This window comes from Centruroides vittatus, unplaced genomic scaffold, assembly GCF_030686945.1.
Source record: "Centruroides vittatus isolate TY-2023 unplaced genomic scaffold, ASM3068694v2 contig_986, whole genome shotgun sequence".
In the NCBI taxonomy this organism is placed as follows: domain Eukaryota; kingdom Metazoa; phylum Arthropoda; class Arachnida; order Scorpiones; family Buthidae; genus Centruroides; species Centruroides vittatus.
The window spans coordinates 1721216-1741524 of NW_027122655.1; the positions used below are offsets into that span (position 1 = coordinate 1721216).

Consider the following 20309-nt stretch of genomic DNA (forward strand, 5'->3'; position numbering starts at 1 on the left):
TAGCCCTTGACCATAATTATTTCCTATAAGAAAAATATCAGAAAAAGGATAGTTTTCCCCTCTGACTCTCATAGACCCTGGCTGCATCTCGTTTTCCTAAGCTTGTCCATGGAACTATAATACCGAAGTGTCAACCCCTGGAATTAATTGAAACCAGTACATGCGCGCTCAGGACTGAAGTCGTCATCTTGAGCATGGAAGAAACACAGTCATCTTGTTGCTTAAAGTTGTAATTCCATGAAATAATTCTACTTTTTATTTATGTATCATTTTGATTTTATATTTTAAGCCTGTATTTTTTATTATTATTTTTTTGAATAAAAATTAATCACAATATAAAATAACCTAAAGCCAATTTACTTCAAATATCAAAGTTTATTTAAGGATTCTGAATCCTCATCTTCAAAATCAACATATACAGTATACGAGCTAGTTTTAGATTCATCTTCTGATTCCACGTTACAATTAAACTAATTTACTAATAGTTACCGATTTTTGATTAAATAAATGTACTGTGTATGGCCAGAGTCTGTTTCGTATTATTTTAGCAATATAGAACTAAGTTAAGAAAGAACAGCACGACAGCGTGTATTAAACAGGGCTGTGGCGTCGGAGTCGGAGTCGTGGAATTTTGGTATTTTAATCGGGGTCAGAGTCGGAATTTTTCGGGGGGGGGTGGTCCGTTCGGATATGTCGAGCCCCGTCCCTCACCACCCGGTCGCCCCATTGTGAACCTGGCCGAACCCAACCCATAATGGGCCTACTAAAAGAGGTCCTCTTAGTGCCCACAGGGCGGAGAGTTAAAAAAAAAAAAAAAAAAAAAAGTCGGAGTTGTCAAAAATCTCCCCGAGTCCGACTTCTGTTTACTTTCCAAATTTGTTATGTATATAAAAAACGAAAAAGTATTTGAATCGTGTCACATTTGACTCTCCGAGATTTTTGCAAATCTATACGTTTGGAGATCTCTCGAATCCAAAAAATGTCAAATAAAGGAAAAAATTCGCGCGTCTGTTGGCGTCTAATTTGTTTAATTTCTTTATTCTGTTCTTAACTATTAAACAATATTTCAGAATGAGTAAAGTTTAAGAAACAAAATTTGTCACTGTAGCGTGTGTATAAAGGGCATTAATGCTATTAAATTTTGGTTCTTTATTAAAGGTCGACAGGGTAGAGACATAGAAGGGGTCATGTGTCATATCTTCAGTGTGGTCGGACTTAATGAATATTTTACTCGTTATTAGCATTCACTATCTTATAATATAATCGAGATGGGTTAATAATAATAACAATAATAATAAAGGATGAACCGATAAGCAAAATGGCCGATTACCGATTAATCGGTCACGCATTATTGGCCGATACCGATTAATCGGCCGATTAGTGTTAGTAATTTATTGTATTAATAGGTAATTATGGGTACGTTCGTAAAGTCGAACGAGTTAAACGAGAATGGCGTCATCGTTATTCTTTTCGAACGATTCGTTTATAACTAAATGGCTGTTTCTAAAATCGAAAATATGAATGTTGCTAGTGCAGCCTTATCCGAAATATTTTTCTTAGATTGCTTCGGGTGGACAGTTATTTCAATCATTTTACCTTTTAATTCACAATTTAAACATTCGAGTAGATTTAGAAACATCGATATCGTCGGGCACCATTTTCTTAACGAAGTAAACTAACTCTTCGTGAGCTTCGTTAGAGTTTCGTTCGAAACGCCATCACCGCAGAGCATGCGCACTGAGCGACACTACTACTTTTCGAACGATCGTTACTAAATAAACCGACAAATGGAACAGTTCCGTTCCAGAGGATCGAATAAAAATATTTAAATTTCAAAAAATTGACAACGGATTAAAAGATGATAAATAATAAACGAATATTGTATAAAATTAAAAACAAGGAATAAAATAAAAATTAAAAATAAACTCAGAAAAACTCCTAAATACAAGTATCAACTAATACTAATGCAGAACAATAAAATAAACATGTAAATTAAGAGTTCCTTGCAGAGTTTTTAACCATAAACTTCCAGGCCGATGGAAGGCCTTCAGCGTCCCTCGCATTTATACACACCCCTTCCAGTAAATCTTTGTAAATCTCTATTTTCTCAGCGGTCCATGCTAATGTTGGGGAGCAAATGTAAAGTTCCAACGCCACGGTACTATCCCAAATGGCTCAGACCGAAAACTCGGTAGTTAAATGGGATGAAGCGGACATTATCAAACCCGTGAGCTCCCCAACATTAGCAAGGACCGCTGAGAAAATAGAGATTTACAAAAGCAAACTGGAAGGGGTGTGTATAAATGCGAGGGACGCTAAGGCCTTCCATCGGCCTGGAAGTTTATGGTTAAAAACTCTGCAAGGAACTCTTAATTTACATGTTTATTTTATTGTTCTGCATTGGTATTAGTTGATACTTGTATTTAGGAGTTTTTCTGTGTTTATTTTAATTTTTATTTTATTCCTTGTTTTTAATTTTATACAATATTCGTTTATTATTTATCATCTTTTAATCCGTTGTCAATTTTTTGAAATTTAAATATTTGTATTCGATCCTCTGGAACGGAACTGTTCCATTTGTCGGTTTATTTAACCTGATGATGACCTATGGAATAGGTCGAAAACATTTGTTTTAAATTAAACTTTCTCGGCAATGATAAAGGTGTTAGATTATTATTTAATATTTTGCTGAGCACGTTCTATATAACATATTTATGTATTAATCTAATTCACAACACAACACCTTTACTTGTTGTTGAGATAGTTTTACTGAAAAAACTAACGTTTTCGGCCTACTCAAAAGGCCATCATCAGGCTTAACTTTCGAACACGGAACATTGGCGTTCCATTAAAAGAATACATTTGTTTAAAAATTCAAAGCATCAGTAACGGAAAAAAAGGAAGAACATGGTAATATATACAAATATATATACAATAAAATCAACATAGTAAAAATAAGAAGTAAAAAATAAAAAATAAAAATGAATCTACTGGTGATACTTTATATAAAGAGAGTAGCAAATTATTGAAGAATAATTGATGAAAAATGTAAATATAAGCTAAGGCAAGCCTACGAGTTCGTGTTACATTTCTTGACTACAAATTTCCAAGCTGTCGTAGGCTGTCTGCGTCCCTCGCATTTATGCATGTCTCTTCCAACTTGCTTTTGTAAATTTCAATTTTTTCAGCGATATTTGCTAACGTTGGGGAGCTCAAGGGTTTGACAATAACCGCTTTCTTCCATTTAATTATTGAGCCTTGGGTCTGCGCGAACAGCGAAAGTACTGTTGCGTTGGAGCCTTTCCTGACGTCATACTTGCCGTTCTTCAAGTCTTATCCCTAAATCCCTACGTTCCCAGTAAAGTCACAAAGTTTACTTACAAGAATTCAAAAGGCATTATGAAAAAAATTGCAAACCGCAAGGAGACCAGAATGGTTCTAGAAAGAGCTCCGAACCTATATACAATCTTAAGAAATGATAAAGATCACGTTAAAAAGGAAGAAAAAGCAGGAGTGTACAAAATCATCTTACAAGAACACAGAACTAGGAATCGAAAAAGACTACATTGGAGTCACAACAAGAAATTTAGGGATAAGACTTAAAGAACACAAGTATGACGTCAGGAAAGGCTCCAACGCAACAGTACTTTCGCTGTTCGCGCAGACCCAAGGCTCAATAATTAAATGGGAGAAAGCGGTTATTGTCAAACCCTTGAGCTCCCCAACGTTAGCAAATATCGCTGAAAAAATTGAAATTTACAAAAGCAAGTTGGAAGAGACATGCATAAATGCGAGGGACGCAGACAGCCTACGACAGCTTGGAAATTTGTAGTCAAGAAATGTAACACGAACTCGTAGGCTTGCCTTAGCTTATATTTACATTTTTCATCAATTATTCTTCAATAATTTGCTACTCTCTTTATATAAAGTATCACCAGTAGATTCATTTTTATTTTTTATTTTTTACTTCTTATTTTTACTATGTTGATTTTATTGTATATATATTTGTATATATTACCATGTTCTTCCTTTTTTTCCGTTACTGATGCTTTGAATTTTTAAACAAATGTATTCTTTTAATGGAACGTCAATGTTCCGTGTTCGAAAGTTAAGCCTGATGATGGCCTTTTGAGTAGGCCGAAAACGTTAGTTCTTTTAATAAAACTATCTCAGCAACAAGTAAAGGCGTTGTGTTGTGAATTAGACTAATTATTTGCTGAGCAAGTATCTACTTTATTTTATGTATTAAATTAAAATGATAAACTGTTATTTTGGAAAACTTTTTAATTTTAATTAATAGCCAAATCCAAATCCAAACCCCTCATGGCTTCCAGTATTGCTTGGAAACTTTTTAGGAAAGATAAAAACGAGAAGATTTCCAAGTTCAATTTGTGCCAGGCTTTAATATCGAGAGGTGGAAAAAATGCTAAAACTTTACCACTAAAAACATGATAAATCATCTGAAAAAATTTCATCATGAAGACTTTTTAAAATAAACTTAAAAGATGAAAAGAGAAAGTTCCGAAACGAAAAAAGCTGGATGTTTATCAGTAACAACGGAAACTCATATCCAAAGACAAGCTACTTTAACTCAATTAACAGAGAAGAAAAAATTGTGGGATATAAACGATCAACGATCCAAAGAAGTTCATTACTTGATTGGAGAAATGATAAGTGTAGATATACAGTCATACTCTGTTGTGTCTGATTTAGGATTTCAAAGATTACTAAAAAAATCGTTCCTAAATACACAAAGTTTACATTCAACAAAAATGTAAGAGGCATGAAGGAGATTGCGGACGTTAAAAAAGCAACATTGATCTTAAAACGAGCTCCAAATCTTTACAAAATTCTAAGAAATGATAAAGGGGATATTAAGAAAGAAGATAAAGCAAGAGTTTATAGGATCCCGTATGAGAACCAACAGTTAGGATTGAAAAAGGAGTACTGTACATAGAAGTTACAACGAGGAACCTGGGAGTAAGGGTCAGAGAACATAAATATGATGTTAGGAAAAGTTCAAACGCAACGATACTGACCCAGATGGCTCAAGCCCAAGGATCCGTCGTTGGATGGGAAGAGGCGGAAATCGTCAGAAAAGTACAGTACACTTTCCAACTTTAGCGAAGACTGCCGAAAAAATGGAAATATACAAGAGTAAATTTGATGATAGATGCATTAACGCCAGAGATGCAGAGGGCTTACCCTCAGCATGGAAGTTCGCCATTGAAAGACTTATAAATAGCTCATGATTCGCGCCATGTTCCTCAATCACGTTATGAGAACCTTAATAGTTTTTATTATCTAATGGTAGCTTGTACTAATAATTTTGGAATTGTTGTATATCTTTATTTTTACATTTATGTATTTTTTATGCTTTAATTTTTATTTTAATTAGTTGCTCTGTTGTCGGTATTTTTTTGAATTTGAATTTTGGTATTCTATTCTATGGAAATTATTCCATATTCGTCGGTTTCAACCTGAAGATGATCTATGGACTAGATCGAAAACGTTCGTTTTCTTAATAAAATCCCAACTCTCCACTTTATTCGTGTTAATTACTTGGTTGGTTTTATATATTTAAAGTTTAAGATTTAAATAAAATAGATAGCTTTGAATAGGTTATATTATACCTTATAATATGTATCGATAAAAGAAATAATTTAACTTACAATTTTTTTAATATTCAGTTTGTCATGTGGTATATAATAAATATATAACAGAAATTTATTATTTTTTATTACTAGCCTTATACGTGACATTCTAACAAAAATATTAAAATGCAAAATTGGCCGATTATTCAAACCGATTAATCGGTGAAATGGCCAATATGGCCGATTACCGATTACTTACCGATTAATCGGTGCATCCTTAATAATAATAATAATAACAATAACAACTCTCCTGTGGTCACCACCTGGTCGTGGTGGGAGAGCCCAGTAATTTTACTGATCCATAGGGCAATGCAGGCTGGAGCACAAGCTCCTGGTAGGGACACCCATGCCAGTAAGGTCTATGGGGAGAAATGAAGCTAAGAGTTCTGTGGAGATATGTATCATGGTAGTAACCAGATCTAAATGTGTTACCGGCTCGGACGTCGCCCGGGTTAACAAGGTCCGCGTTCGTGGGTTAGGCAGAGGCTCACGTTCGAAAAATAGGCCACAGTCTCCCTTGGTTACTGGTGGCGAAAGCAGCGCCGGCCCAAGCATGGCTACTGCAATGCCCTCAACAGATGTGAGAAACCAACCTAGCCTTGGTGTTTCTGTGACAATGCATCCACAGACCACAAAGGCTGGAAAACCACGCAACAAACGGATGAAATGGACAACGAGAAATGAACAAGTTTATCATCCGTACTTATTACACCATCACAAAACTCGAAACAAACATGACAGCATACAGACAACAACTACACCATAAATTCACACAACAATATCCTCACCCCACTGTTACCGAACAAAGAGTTGTTGATCAAAAAAGAACAATTATACACAACAACCTTATCTCCACAAACAACACTTGAAGTTATCAAACAACAGGTTGCTGATCAAATACATCAAGAGACAGAAACATTTAACATTAATGAAGATCACGTAACCTGTCAGGATAATCCAGCAACAAGCACTGATTACAGCACACACACAACAACTACCACTATTGATACTACAAACACTTCCTCATTCATCACTGATAACAGAGACATAGATTTAGTTAATACGCTCTCACTTATATTTCAGGAAACACTCACTAAATATACAGGCACAGATCCCACACAAAGACCACGAATACCAAAAATCAACACACGTCAAAAGAAGTAGGAAAAACACTAAATTATGTAAACACTCACTTAATACCTACATTCATTCAGTTCTACACTCTCAGATATTCATACATTAGTTTATGCTGGGGCAGTCACAGTAGTGACACACCATGGTCTGAAAGTACAATCACAGACAGATACACAGAAAACACAATTCTATAACAAGCCTGCCTGGCAGAGAAGAATAGAAACACAAATAAATGACATTAGACAGCAATTAGGCAGGCTGACACAATACACTAAAAACAACATAACACCCAAATTAAGGAAACAACTCAAAAACATTTTCAAGAAAATAAAAACACACACAAAACATGAACATCACAACATACGCATTACAGAGTACATTGATACACTAAAACAAAAACTTGCTGCCAAAGCACGTAGACTCAAACGATACAAAACATGTACACTACGAAAACAACAAAATAAATTATTTACAAACAATGAAAAACTTTTTTACAGACAAATTAATAACAAAGCAAACACTGATACACAGCACAGTGGCACACCAACAGAAGAAGAACTCACAACATATTGGTCTTCTCTTTGGTCCAGTGCTGTCGCACACAATGCTGATGCAGCTGGATCGAGGAGGAGAACAGAAACTTGCACAACATACCAACTATGCCCTGTGCTGAAATAAACATACACGACATCCGCTACACTGTGAACAGAACACACGACTGGGAGACACCTGGTGTAGACAACATTCACAATTTCTGGTACAAAAAAGTTTACATCACTGCACCAGGAACTTGCTAAACACCTAACACACATCATCATCAATCCACAAGACATGCCAAATTTTCTTACTCAGGGCATCACCTACATGAAACCTAAAAACAACAATACCACAGACCCCACACAGTACAGACCAATTACATGTATTCCAACACTGTACAAATTATTGACATCATGTATCGCAAACAAAATATACAAACATGTTGAAGAACACGACATTCTTACAGAACAACAAAAAGGTTGTCGTAGAAACCACAGGGGATGCAAAGAACAGTTACTCATAGATTCAGTCATTCTACGGCAAGCACACAACAACACAGAAACATACACATGGCATATATAGACTACAGAAAAGCATTCGACAGCGTTCCACACAGTTGGCTGCTACATATTCTACACATGTACAAAATACATCCATCACTCATTGCATTCTTTCAAAACACTATGCAGCACTGGAGAACAACACTACATCTCAGGGTTAGTAACACTTCCATACAAACAAACCAAATTTTCCTTAGGCGAGGAATTTTTCAAGGAGATTCCTTGAGTCTCTCTCTGGTTCTGCTTAGCCCTGAATCCATTATCCAACATGTTAAACAACATGCAATATGGTTACAATATCAGACACGAAAAAACAACACAGTTTACACTGTCACATCTCATGTACATGGATGACATAAAACTTTATGCATCCACACAAAAACAACTTCATCAACTCCTACAAATCACACATTCATACATCAAGGACATACAAGTGAAATTTGGCCTAGATAAATGCAAAACACTTCACATAGAAAAAGGAATCCTGAAGAAAAAGATTTTGCACTTGGAAATGGAGACGTTATTGAATCCATGGAAGAGGGCGAGTTCTACAAGTATTTAGGATTCCAACAGGCCAAACTAACAAAACATACACAAATAAAGCAAAGATTAATTAAAGAATACCAAAGTAGGTTAAATGCTATTCTCAGAACACAGTTAAATGCAAAACACACAGTTAAAGCAATAAACACATATGTCATCCCAGTACTCACATATTCTTTTGGAGTTATACATTGGACTCACACAGATCTTGAGCAACTCCAAAGGAAAACAAGAACAACACTTACTAAGCATAAACATCATCATCCTAAATCCGCCACAGAAAGATTAACCTTTCCACGTAAAGATGGCGGACGTGGCCTGATTGACATAGTTAACCTTCACTACAAACAAATACAGTCACTGCGAGAGTTTTTCTACAAAAAACAAGAAACATCACAATTACATAAAGCAGTAACTCTAGCAGACTCAAATAACACACCATTAAACTTACACTCACATCATATGAACACAACACAACATATAAAAAGCATAGACACCATTAAGCAATCGTGGGCTCGAAAGGCACTCCATGGCAGGCATCCTTATGATCTGGCCCAGGATTTTGTTGACAAAACTGCGTCAAACAGCTGGTTAGCTCGGGGATGCCTCTTTGGGGAGACGGAAAGATTCATGATTGCCATACAGGATCAGGTCATAAATACTAAAAACTACAGAAAACACATACTCAAAGATACAACACTCACAAATGACACATGCAGAAAATGTCACATCATGCCAGAAACTATACAACACATCACTTCTGGTTGCAAGCTCTTGGCACAGACAGATTATTTACACAGACATAATCAAGTAGCAAATATAATGCACCAAGAGCTTGCAAAGAAACACAAATTAGTAGACATCTACGAACCATACTACAAATACATTCCACAGACAGTATTGGAAAACAACACGCACAAAATGTACTACGACAGAGCCGTAATTACAGATAAAACAATTTACCACAACAGACCATACATCACACTCATTGACAAACACAATAAAATCACATACATTATAGACATATCCATTCCAAACACTCACAATATTTGTATATTGTGCATTTTGTAACGCATGCACTGAAAAAATTAGCAAGTACACAGATCTCGCCCAGGAAATATGGCATCTGTGGAGGATGGATAGGGTACTTATTGTACCTGTTGCTCTCTCCTCTACAAGTGTCATCCCACACACACTACACAAAAGCCTGGGCACATTACAATTGAATAGAAACACATACATCACACTACAGAAGACCACTATATTGAATACATGTCATATTGTGAGAAAATTCTTGAATATAGACACACACACTGATACACCTCTTTAATTTCTGTTTTGGTTACTATGCCTTGACTTTGGTCCGGCATGGTACACAGCCACCGGTGTTAACCGAGTATATCTCACATAACCCGACATAATAATAATAATAATGAAAAGCTCAGAGTTCTTTTTTTTTTAACTCTTTCCGCCCTGTGGGCACTAAGAGGGCCTCTTTTAGTAGGCCCATTATGGGTTCGGCCAGGCCCACAATGGAGCGACCGGGTGGTGAGGGATGGGGCCCCGACATATCCGAACGGACCACCCCTCGAAAAATTCCTGGGGATTATTCGACCCTGTTCGAATTCGATCCCGGGTCCCCCAGAGCGGTAGGCTGCCACCTTGACCGCTCGGCCATCCGGCCGTGAAGCTCAGAGTTCAAACGGTTAAGAGTTGAAATTTGGTACACAGGATACATCATAAGAATGTACACTAAGAAAGGATTTTTCGAAATTCCTCTCGCGGGGGGAAGAGGGAGAGGATTAACATCCAAACTTAAAGAGTGGTCAATGTGATTTATTTTTTCCAGTGCATAATAAATATCATCTTCAAATTTTGTAAGATTTCTTTTCTGTCTGTTCTCATATTAGAACTCAAGCTTAATTTTGAGAGTAGAGACGAGTTTTATAAAATAAAAAAAAAAAAAAAAAAACTAGCAGAAGAGCCAGATGTTGCTCACGCAAAAAGTGACGATAACGAAGATTAAGATATTTAGTTTATATCTGATTTTACCCGTTTTCACTGGATGCAAGAATTAGGTCCTCTCTCTTCCGAGACTAATTAGAGAATTTTTAGATGGGTCCAAAAGTGTGTTCGATTTTTCACAAAAACGCAAAATACTGCATCTAAAATAGTACGGTAGAAAAGGAGTTCTTCAGGGTAATCCTTAAAACGGCAATACTGCAGTATCTAGACAATATCCAAAATACAACATTGATTGTCACAACATTGTCACTAACCAAGTTTCAGTAGAGCGTTCATTTTCCGCTCTTAAAATTATTAAATATGATGTAAGAGCTTCAGTGAATGCTGACTTAATAGAAGTGATTATTTTTGTAAGGAGTAATTCAGTTTATAACAGAGATAAAAAATAATAAACTAATCAACATGGAGAAATAAGCAACCTCTTTTTTACCAGTCTAAATGTTATATTTCTCATTCTGGACTTATTAGTTTAATGTATCTGTATACTTATATATTACCCAATATACTCGTATATTATGTAGTGTACAACATTTTTATTAAACTAGTTTGTTTGTATAAGAATATATTTACTACTTTTATTCATACATGCTTACCAAATACCAATGCCATCATCAAACGAGTCAATAAATGTAAACTTATATATTCAGTAAATGTGTCAAATTTTAATGTTTAATTAATTTTTTAAAATCGTTTTATTTTGTATTTTTATAAAAAATAATCAGAATCATCGTCATTATTACTTTCCGGCTGTTATACAGTATAAGCCTATAACAAAGGAAAAGAATAACGAACAGTCAGAAACTGACTTTCTCAGATTTTTACTCTCTTGGACTCGGGAAGCCTCGAAACGTAGAGAAGTGCAAACGGATGTTAGAATGTGTATCAACGATTTAGTTTAACCATTTTCAAGCTTAATAATTCCTGTGTTAAACCAAGGCCAGTTAATCGCTTCGCTAGTAAGGCCGTCCACCAATTCTCTCTGTCTATTGTACCGAGCGTATAGACGCTAGTTGATATTTTCTCCGCTTGTGGCGCTGACGATCGGTGACCATCCATCGTCAGCGTTTCAGTATAGAGGAGTTTGGAGACGTCGTTGCGTTAAGTATTTTTCTCATTAATGCAGGATGAAAACTTTTGACAATCTAGAAATGAGCTGCTGCAAACGATGTTCCCTAGTTCGTGAAAAAAGCGAAATAATAATACAGTATTTTTCACACCTTTATTTTTATAAGACGTTTTCAGGAAGAAATAATAACCGAGTATTATTGGCATGGAAAATACAAACTTTTTCACACTAATACTATTTAATGATCTCTTTTCGATTCTTAAAGATACCAGTAGTTAATCGTTAATTTAAATATTTTTTTTTACTCGAAAAGTACGCAAACTTAGCAAAACTAGATTACCTATAGTAGCGGCCGGATGGCACGAGCGGTCAAGGTTTAGCAGCCTGCCGCCCTGGGGACTCGGGATCGAATCCGGATTGGTCGAAAAATCCCAGGAATTTTTCGGGGAGTGGTCCGTCCGGATATGTCGGTCCCCGTCCCTCACCACCCAGCCGCCCCATTGTGGGCCTGGCCGAACCCATAATGGGCTTGCTATAAGAGCCTCTTAGTTGCCCACTGGGTGGAAAGAGTTAAAAAAAAAAAGATTACCTATAGTGTCTACTATAAAAAATTTCACATTTTCGGACCATATATGATAATTTATTAAAATGCTGTGTATTAAATCTGTTATAAAATTATTACTTTTGTTAATTAAGACTCTACGAATAAATATCGATATAACCTTTCGAAAAAATCTGCTTATTTTTTTGGCAAAAATAAGCAATTTTTTAGATTAGTAAAAAAATTTCGAAAAATTTTCGCGGAAATATGGTGATATTGAAGGTAAGAATTTATAATAATTAATATTGGAGAAGTACGTAGAATTGTGAACAAAAGCAACATATATTGTTTTAAAGTTCAAATTGAAAGTATAGCTATGGTAAAAGTAACATTGCTTCAGTTTACATTTCTAATATAAATAAAATTCTTTATAGAAAAAACAGAAGTTTATTACATAAAAATAATTAATTTATTAAATAAAGTGTACTGTTTTTGAATGAATTTTACAAACTTCAGAAAACAGAAATGTACTTAGCTTCCTTCTCATCAGAAATTTACAATATGAATTAGACTTAATATTTACATTTAATTACATTAGACTTTTAATATTTTTCTAGAAGTGGGCTTATGATACAGTCTGAGAACTTTTTCCACAGTTTGACTTAATTGTCCAGTCCAATTGGTTAGTAAAGGGCTAACAAACTTTGTTACTATAATATTGCACATGCGATTATTGTGATTTGAATGTGCACCATCAGTGTTAGTCTTACACCACAGTGCAGGGCAGTTTTTCAAGTATGGCAAAATGACCTTTATCAGCTTAACTTTCAAACTAGCCTGACAAGATTTGTGTATGTAATTACATCATCAAAAAAATCTGTAAGAATTCTAATCACTCCCACTAACGCTGGTCTCGGATAACGAAGCTGTCCTCTATCTTAGTTTGATATTAAGCCAAAAAGAGCTCCATTACTTGCAGGATGGTTTCAAGGCACTCATAGCATGCAATCTTCTCTTCAAGAACTCTAATTAAGTAACCACTGATAACTGCCAGAGAAGCATTTTCAATTGTACAGGGAACACTGCAGTCTTGTGTAACAGATTGCAATTTTTGCAAAATAGACAGTGAAGAATCATGCAATTTACAGACTTTATCTTCAACATTATAATTGGTTTCTGTCATAACAGGTAACAACTTTGAGGAGAAAGAAGAGCATGGTGCATTTCCATTCTGTGCAGCCTGTAAGATACCAACTTTTAAAATCATTTGCGTTGTAAGAGATGCTGATCGTGCATCTAATTTGTCATTTCCTCCATTAAACTGACGAATGCAGCTAAAGAATGACTCAATTGGATCACTGTTAAATCTCTTGTCAAAACATATCTGAATTTGACGGTATTCAGCAAGTACTTTACAACATCAACTGTGCTGAGTGTTGTCAGATAGAGAGCTACACAATGAATGTATTTTTATCTATATACCAAGCTGCTGTTGAAGAGAAAGTTCCGTCAACTGTGTATAACTCACGAATGAATATAACAATATACAAGTATAACTATATATAATTATCACAATTTCATAAAATAGCTATACCTGCACACAAAAGTACAAAACGACCAATTCACTGAACGTGTGAGTCTCACCGTTAACTAGCGCCAAAATCTTTCGCAGCGGCGAAAAATGGAAACAGTGTGAATACGGCAATTTTCCTTACGGCGGACGGCCTTACTAGCGAAGCGATCAACTGGCCTTGGTTAAACCATCCAACTCCGATTCAAAATCGTGCCTCCCGTACAGTCTAACATTCGTACATACAGAAAAAAAAAAACCCGAATCTCTTGCATATCTCGACATTTCGAGGTGCCCCGAGTCTAAAAATGCAAAAATTTGGGGTGGGATCATTTTCCGAACGATCGCTACACTTTTCCTCTGTTTTATATAACTGGGAGAAAAGAAAAAATTATCGTATTGACTCATTACTTAGAGAAATATTTTAGCTTTGGAATAAAAAAGTTTCTACGTTTTATCTTTATTAGAACTATATTTATTGATGCTAATATTCTGAGGTCACGTGATGACGTCAGAATTTTCGGTCCTACTTTGTTAACAAGTCCGCCCCTGGTCGTAGTCGGAGTCGAATCGTAAGAAAAAGTCGGAGTCGTGTAAAAATCTACCGACTCCACAGCCCTGGTATTAAAGCACAGTTATAACCTTGCTATCAAAACCGGTTGCTTAAATAAATCTAAATGTGCTTTAATATACAGTATACTGCGTTGTTATTTATATTATTTCTCTTAGTTTCAGCGTTTTCTTAATTATAAACAATTTGAATACAATATTTATTTCTTTAAATTTTTTCAACTGAAAAAAGAATCGCATATTATGTTATCTCAAAACACTTAAAATCTTATCTATATCTTGATTATTGTTTGTAGTGGAAACATTTTAAAGAAATAAATTCTCCTCATAGTAATATTGTGCTGTTCTCGACTATTTAAATGTTTTTAACTATAAATTATAACAGTAAATATTTATGCAATTTGAGAACAAAAAATAAAATAAGTTGCTGGGTTTATATAAGCGAGACGTGCAACTTTTTGCCAGTTTGTAATAATTAATAAAATAAAAACTTTTTTATAATAAAATATCATAACAGATGGCGCCACATACAATTTTATTTGTTAACGATTAATTAATAACATAAAAGTTATTTTTTTATATAAAATTTTAACAGCTAGGAAAGTTACGCGACTAGTTGCTGGATTTGTTTACTATTTTGGGTTCAGGGGTCTTAAAACGTGAAGATTTGCAAAAACTCGGATGGTCAAATTTGACACGATTCCAATATTTTCCCTTGTAAAGTTCAGTATATACAGTATACAGTCGGGAAAGTACAAGCCCTGTGTACTGTACATAAAGTGTCCGAGAACCACGAAATGTAGTGTTTCGTGTATGCCTGTCAGATGGGCTTCGACTGGTATTAAGATATGGTACAGACTGCAATCGGTACCATATCTTTACCACCGAAATCAGTTTTTCGACGATATTAATTACGAGGCATTAGCGAAATAAGTTAATTTCCAAATGGGGCGAAAAAATCCGGCCAAGCGTAAGTCTTTATCGTCTGGCAACGTCGTGCGACGACCTCCGTCTGGCGGCGATGTTTTCGTTTTGGCAAAGGTGTGTTAACTATTAAGTTTAGATAAGTCGAGACGTTTGGCGAGAATTTCGAGTAATTTAACCGTCGGACGATTGGACTTTCCCATGTTATTTGGTATTCTTGGTCTTCGTAGCGGCATCTCCGTCGGCCAGTGTTATGATCGGATCGAGTGTTGAAAGGAGTAAAAAATGGTAAAAACGAGACAACGTGGTGTCGATAGCGAGTTATCCAACGCCAATGCCTACACTGTCGAGACCAGATCCAAAAGAAAAAAAACTCTACCGCATTTAGTCGAGACGGTGAGTACGCAAACGCTTTGCTTACTATTGTTTACCCCGTTTCCCGTTTATGCGAGTCGGTCCTTTTCGTTCCTTCTTCCTTTACTTCGTTTGTTACCTCTATCGTCCGTCCATTTGTTCTAGCTCCACGATTTCTTCTCTGTTTTCCGCAGATATTTTCCCTTCCCTCCGACGCTGCCTCGGCCGCACCTTCCCCTTCTACCTTTTCCTTTTGTTCTTTTCTTGTGTTACGCTTTTCGTTCGAGTTCGGCCGGATTTCGTTTCTATAGAGGTCTTTGGCTTCCCGCCGGGATCTCGACGTCGTCCCTTCGCCCTTGGGTTCGGACCTTTTTCCCGTGGGGCTGGATGGACTGGATCCTCTGCCTCCTCTTCTCCGGCCGTTCCGTTGCAGTTTGTCTCGTCCTCTGTCCCCGGAAGTCCAGGACCGACGACCCTGTCGGGGAGTGTGGGAGTTCCTGCCACCCACTGCATCTTGGGGACCGTTGGCCGGATTTTGGAGGGCACACAATCCTTGCTTTTGGTGGGTACGTGCTGGCGGAACCTTTTCTCTGACCAGGAACGTCAGAAGTTAGAGTGCCTTTCTGAATTTGTTTGTGAAATTTTATGTCTGTGTTCTTTGTTGGAATGAGGTTTGAATGCCGGCAAAAATGTTTGCATGTTTTATAAAAATGGCTGGATTATACATTTTAGTGTTGTTAATTCAAATGTAACCAGTTTTAAGCGGCAGTATTTTGAGGTTAAGATTATCGAAATATTAGATGTTTGATCTGTGAAAATGTTATTGAGAAATGTGATTTGTGTGAGATAGATATGATTTATAGATTGAAGTTCGTTGTCCGACGGCCGGGGAATTGACGATTTACGGGGTGTCAGTGTTGGCAAAATTTTGCTGACTCCAACTCCTTAACTGTCTCTATATTTTATAATAATTTTTACTTTCCTGGCTGTTATAGAATATACTGTAATGTAAGGTGTATTGGTTTAATTTTGTTCCCTCTGCTTTTTTTCATTTTTCAATGTTTGACACTCACTTGTCAGTGAACTGGAAAATGTGAATGAAAAACTTACAAAATTGTGTGCATGTGTTGACATCTATTTTGCTATATATCTCAGTACTGGATAAACGTAAAATTACAAAATTTGGCAGCATTATTTCTATTGATGGTATTAAATTTTGATGGTTAAAGTTGTGGAAAAGAAATAAAATGGGGTTATATGTCATATTTCAAGTAGGATTGGATCTAAATGAAGGCTGAAAAATCGACTGAATGTCTAAAATATATGCTAAAGAAGCTATATCTATGTATTTGGAGATTATTCAGGATGTAATGTTGGTTCTTACAGAACTGTCAACAATAAAAGTTAGTGTTGAGCAATATTCTTTGGACTTTGGTTCATTAAATATGATCTTCATGCATGTATGAAGGAGGACTTGACAGATTTCTAAGAACAAATTCTATATAAGCAATATTGTAACAGTAAAATGTCCACCAAACTCTTAAAACTCCACTTTGAAAATGTAATCCAGTTTCTAAGCTGTTTTGTTGTAACAGTAAGTGTTGTTCAAGTAATTTATGAAATTTTTAATTTTTTTTGTAATGTTTTGTCTTTTGAATAAAGCAAAAAATTATAGCTACAATTCTCTAGTTAAATCATCAGTACATCACTAATTAGTAAATTAGCTTAATGAATTACATTTCAGTGATGAAATGTTGAATCATATGTATACAAATATCAGAGTTGAAGTTGGCAGGCTGAAAATATCTGAAGTCGAGTGGGGGGGAAAAATTGCATGGTCTGAACACCAGGACATTCATTTATCTTGGATATTTTCTTTGAGAAAGTTGCCACAGAGATTGTTTGTTCATTATATTTTTATTTAGTTTTTTATATCAAGTTATTAATAAAATTACAATAATAATTTTACAAATAATTACAATAATTACAAAGAAAATTACAGTAATAATTTTATTTGTGTTTATATATCATTAACACACTTCATAAATAACAAATTCTATTTTTCTGCTTATTGGAATCACAGAAAACAGTTTACTCATATTTCTAAGCTCTTTTGGTCCTACAAGCCCATCTTTAGGGTCAGAACCTCCATTATTCAAATGTTCTTCTTCATCTTCAGAATACTTTTAAAGTTCAATCGATGATGCATGTGGTTAAAGTAATTCTATTCCTCTGATTGTTGTTATTTCACCATCCACTTCCATGTCACTGAAATGAATTATCACATCTCACACATTAATTACCTCATTTCTTAAACTTTCTTTAAAAATTTTAGTTCTCCTTTAATCCATAAATATGTTATGTTGGAAAATGCCATTATGAGTCTTGCCTTTTCAAAGCCTACATTTACATCTTTATCTAGTACTTAAACACTTTACAGAACCTTCTTAAATAAAAACTCTAATAAGTATTCAACCCATAGAAAGAGTAATGTGTTTGATCCTTTCTCTGGATCTTTGTCAGGTCAGTAGTTTTAGATTTGGAACACTTTTCAAATATCTTTGGAATCATTGCATTTCCAATATTGTTGCATTTTTTAAAATGTTCCATTTCTCGAATTGTTCTGATGAAGATCCAGAGGGAGGATCAAAACCGTTAGTCTTTGACATTAGGACTTGCTGGAGATTTTTATTTAAGGTTCTATAGTGTTTTAGCACTATATACTTTCACTCCAGTCTGAAGAATTGTGAGTAGTACATCCTTATCATAGACTATTGTGCTAGAACCACACTCTTGTTAGTTTTCTCTGTCTTTTTTTATGCTATTTTATTCTTCTAAACCTTGTCTCATATGTAAAACTTTTCTTCACCTTGTTTCTCAATTGAAATTTCATATATTCCCTCTATTACAAACATCAAGCCCTGTTTCTCATTCTGTGTCATGTTAAACCACATCCCATTTCTTTTAAAAGTTACCTTTTTTTTTTTTTTCAGCTATTTGCCATAAGTCTTTATTATTCCATTCCATTTAGTGAACGGGCATCCTCTCAATTCTTTGATCTCTCTTCCTCTTTTTTGTAATATTATCTGTCTGCATACATTCTATTAACCTCTCTATTTCTTGCCTCTTTGAACCATAAATACTCCTTAAATTATGAATTGACACCAACTCTTTCTTTAACTTGTAATTTCACTTTTATCATTCTTTATATCAATGTACTAAACATTACTATGGTGAATTATTAAATTCCAGTTTATGCAGCAGAATTCAGGGCATTGATACGTAGCATAGTTAATAGCAGTGTTTAAGAAATGAGATAATGTATCAGATGTTAATTTGTCTCAGTGACATGGAAGTGGATGTTGGGATAAAAACAATGAGAAGAGTAGAATGTTGGTGTATGTAAGATGGAAGAAAGAATTGCTTTGAGCACATGCTTCATTGTTCAGACTTTAAAAGTATTTTGAAGATGCATAAGAATGAATAAAATATGGTGGTTCTGACTCTGAAGACATATTTGTATGTCCAAAAGAGCTTAGTAATATGAGTAAACTATGTTTTCTGTGACTCCAATAAGCCGAAAAATAGAAATATATTTGTTTACTTTATATTTTTATCACTTGTAACTGTTTCTTTGTCTACATCTTATTTGAATATAAGTATGACTGTTGTTAGGAGACATTTTAAGTTTTTATTGACTTATCAAAAGGATATGTTAAAACAATTAGCCCAATTGTTTGAAAGACATTTTTTGATGTTTTAAAAATAGTTTTTTCAATAGGTGATCTTGAGCCATGCTGGTTTTTAGGGCAATTACTTCTGACAATTTTTTTGTGTCCTGTGTCTTTAAACTTTTTCAAGTGTAATTTACAGTTCCTAACAACACACCAGCACACATTGCAATTCTGTTTAGTTTTTTTCTAACTTGTAGTAGCTTTATAATTTATTTTCTCACATCATTAATAACTCTTTGATTGGAACCATTGTTTAAGAAAAAATGGGTAGATAAAATATTGCTGTTTTCTTAGAAAATCGTACAAACACACCTCTTACAGCTAATTGTTTCTTCTATTCAAATTAGAATGTTCAAATCTGTAAATTTAGAAGTTTGTTCAAATACTTTCTTCCAATTTTCTCATGTTCAAAAACATTTTTCCAATACTGCTTTAAAAGAATTCAAAAGAATTTTTACATAAATGTAAAAATTCTTTTTTGAGAAAATGGTTTGATTTATTTATTTGAAATGAAAATGATTAACATTTAATAACCCAATGAACAGAATATATATTTTTGTTTGAACATTTCATTATAATTTTCTTCTAAAATGAGCTCAAACTGAATGATTTTATTTTCCTATATCATGTTCAAATACTTTTTGCCAGGGGTTTTATTTACAAGACTATAAAGCAAAAGAAACTGTTAACAGATAGAGATTATCTTCTTGCATTAAATAAAATGGTGTCTATATATATTCCAGACAAATTTACCTAATTTGAATAGTGTTTAAAAGTTTTAATAATTTATGTTTCATTTGAGCAAAATTATTTTCACACACGTTGTTATGTTGTAATTACTAAATCTTATTTAATATGTATTTGTATGTATTAGTTTGTGAAATCTACAATTTGAAGACATCTTTTTATTTTGAGATGTCTTGTTTCATTCATAATGTTATTACTACTAGTAAAATTAATAATAACTTTCTCTTCTTTTCACATAGTTTCTTATATTTAAGATGTATTTTTATCCTTGGCTGTTAACAATTCTAGAAGTAATATCACAAAGCATATCTTTATGGTAATTTATTTAAATGCATCTGTTTCTTAAAGTA

The 20309-nt window shown here is 34.6% G+C and overlaps 1 protein-coding gene across 2 annotated transcripts in view; it reads left to right on the forward strand.

The window, feature by feature from the left end:
• Nucleotides 1-15063: 15063 nt before the first annotated feature.
• The window catches only part of LOC136985977 (ATPase family AAA domain-containing protein 2-like), a 119469-nt gene continuing 114223 nt past the window's right edge, over nucleotides 15064-20309 (forward strand). Inside the window, exons 1-2 of one of the 2 annotated variants that reach the window (XM_067283400.1) lie at nucleotides 15064-15241; nucleotides 15355-15520. In XM_067283400.1, coding sequence (XP_067139501.1) covers nucleotides 15410-15520 — 111 coding nt within the window. In that variant the 5' untranslated portion in view covers nucleotides 15064-15241; nucleotides 15355-15409. Of the gene's footprint in view, nucleotides 15521-20309 lie in introns of both variants that reach the window. The other variant, XM_067283399.1, reaches the window with a different exon arrangement.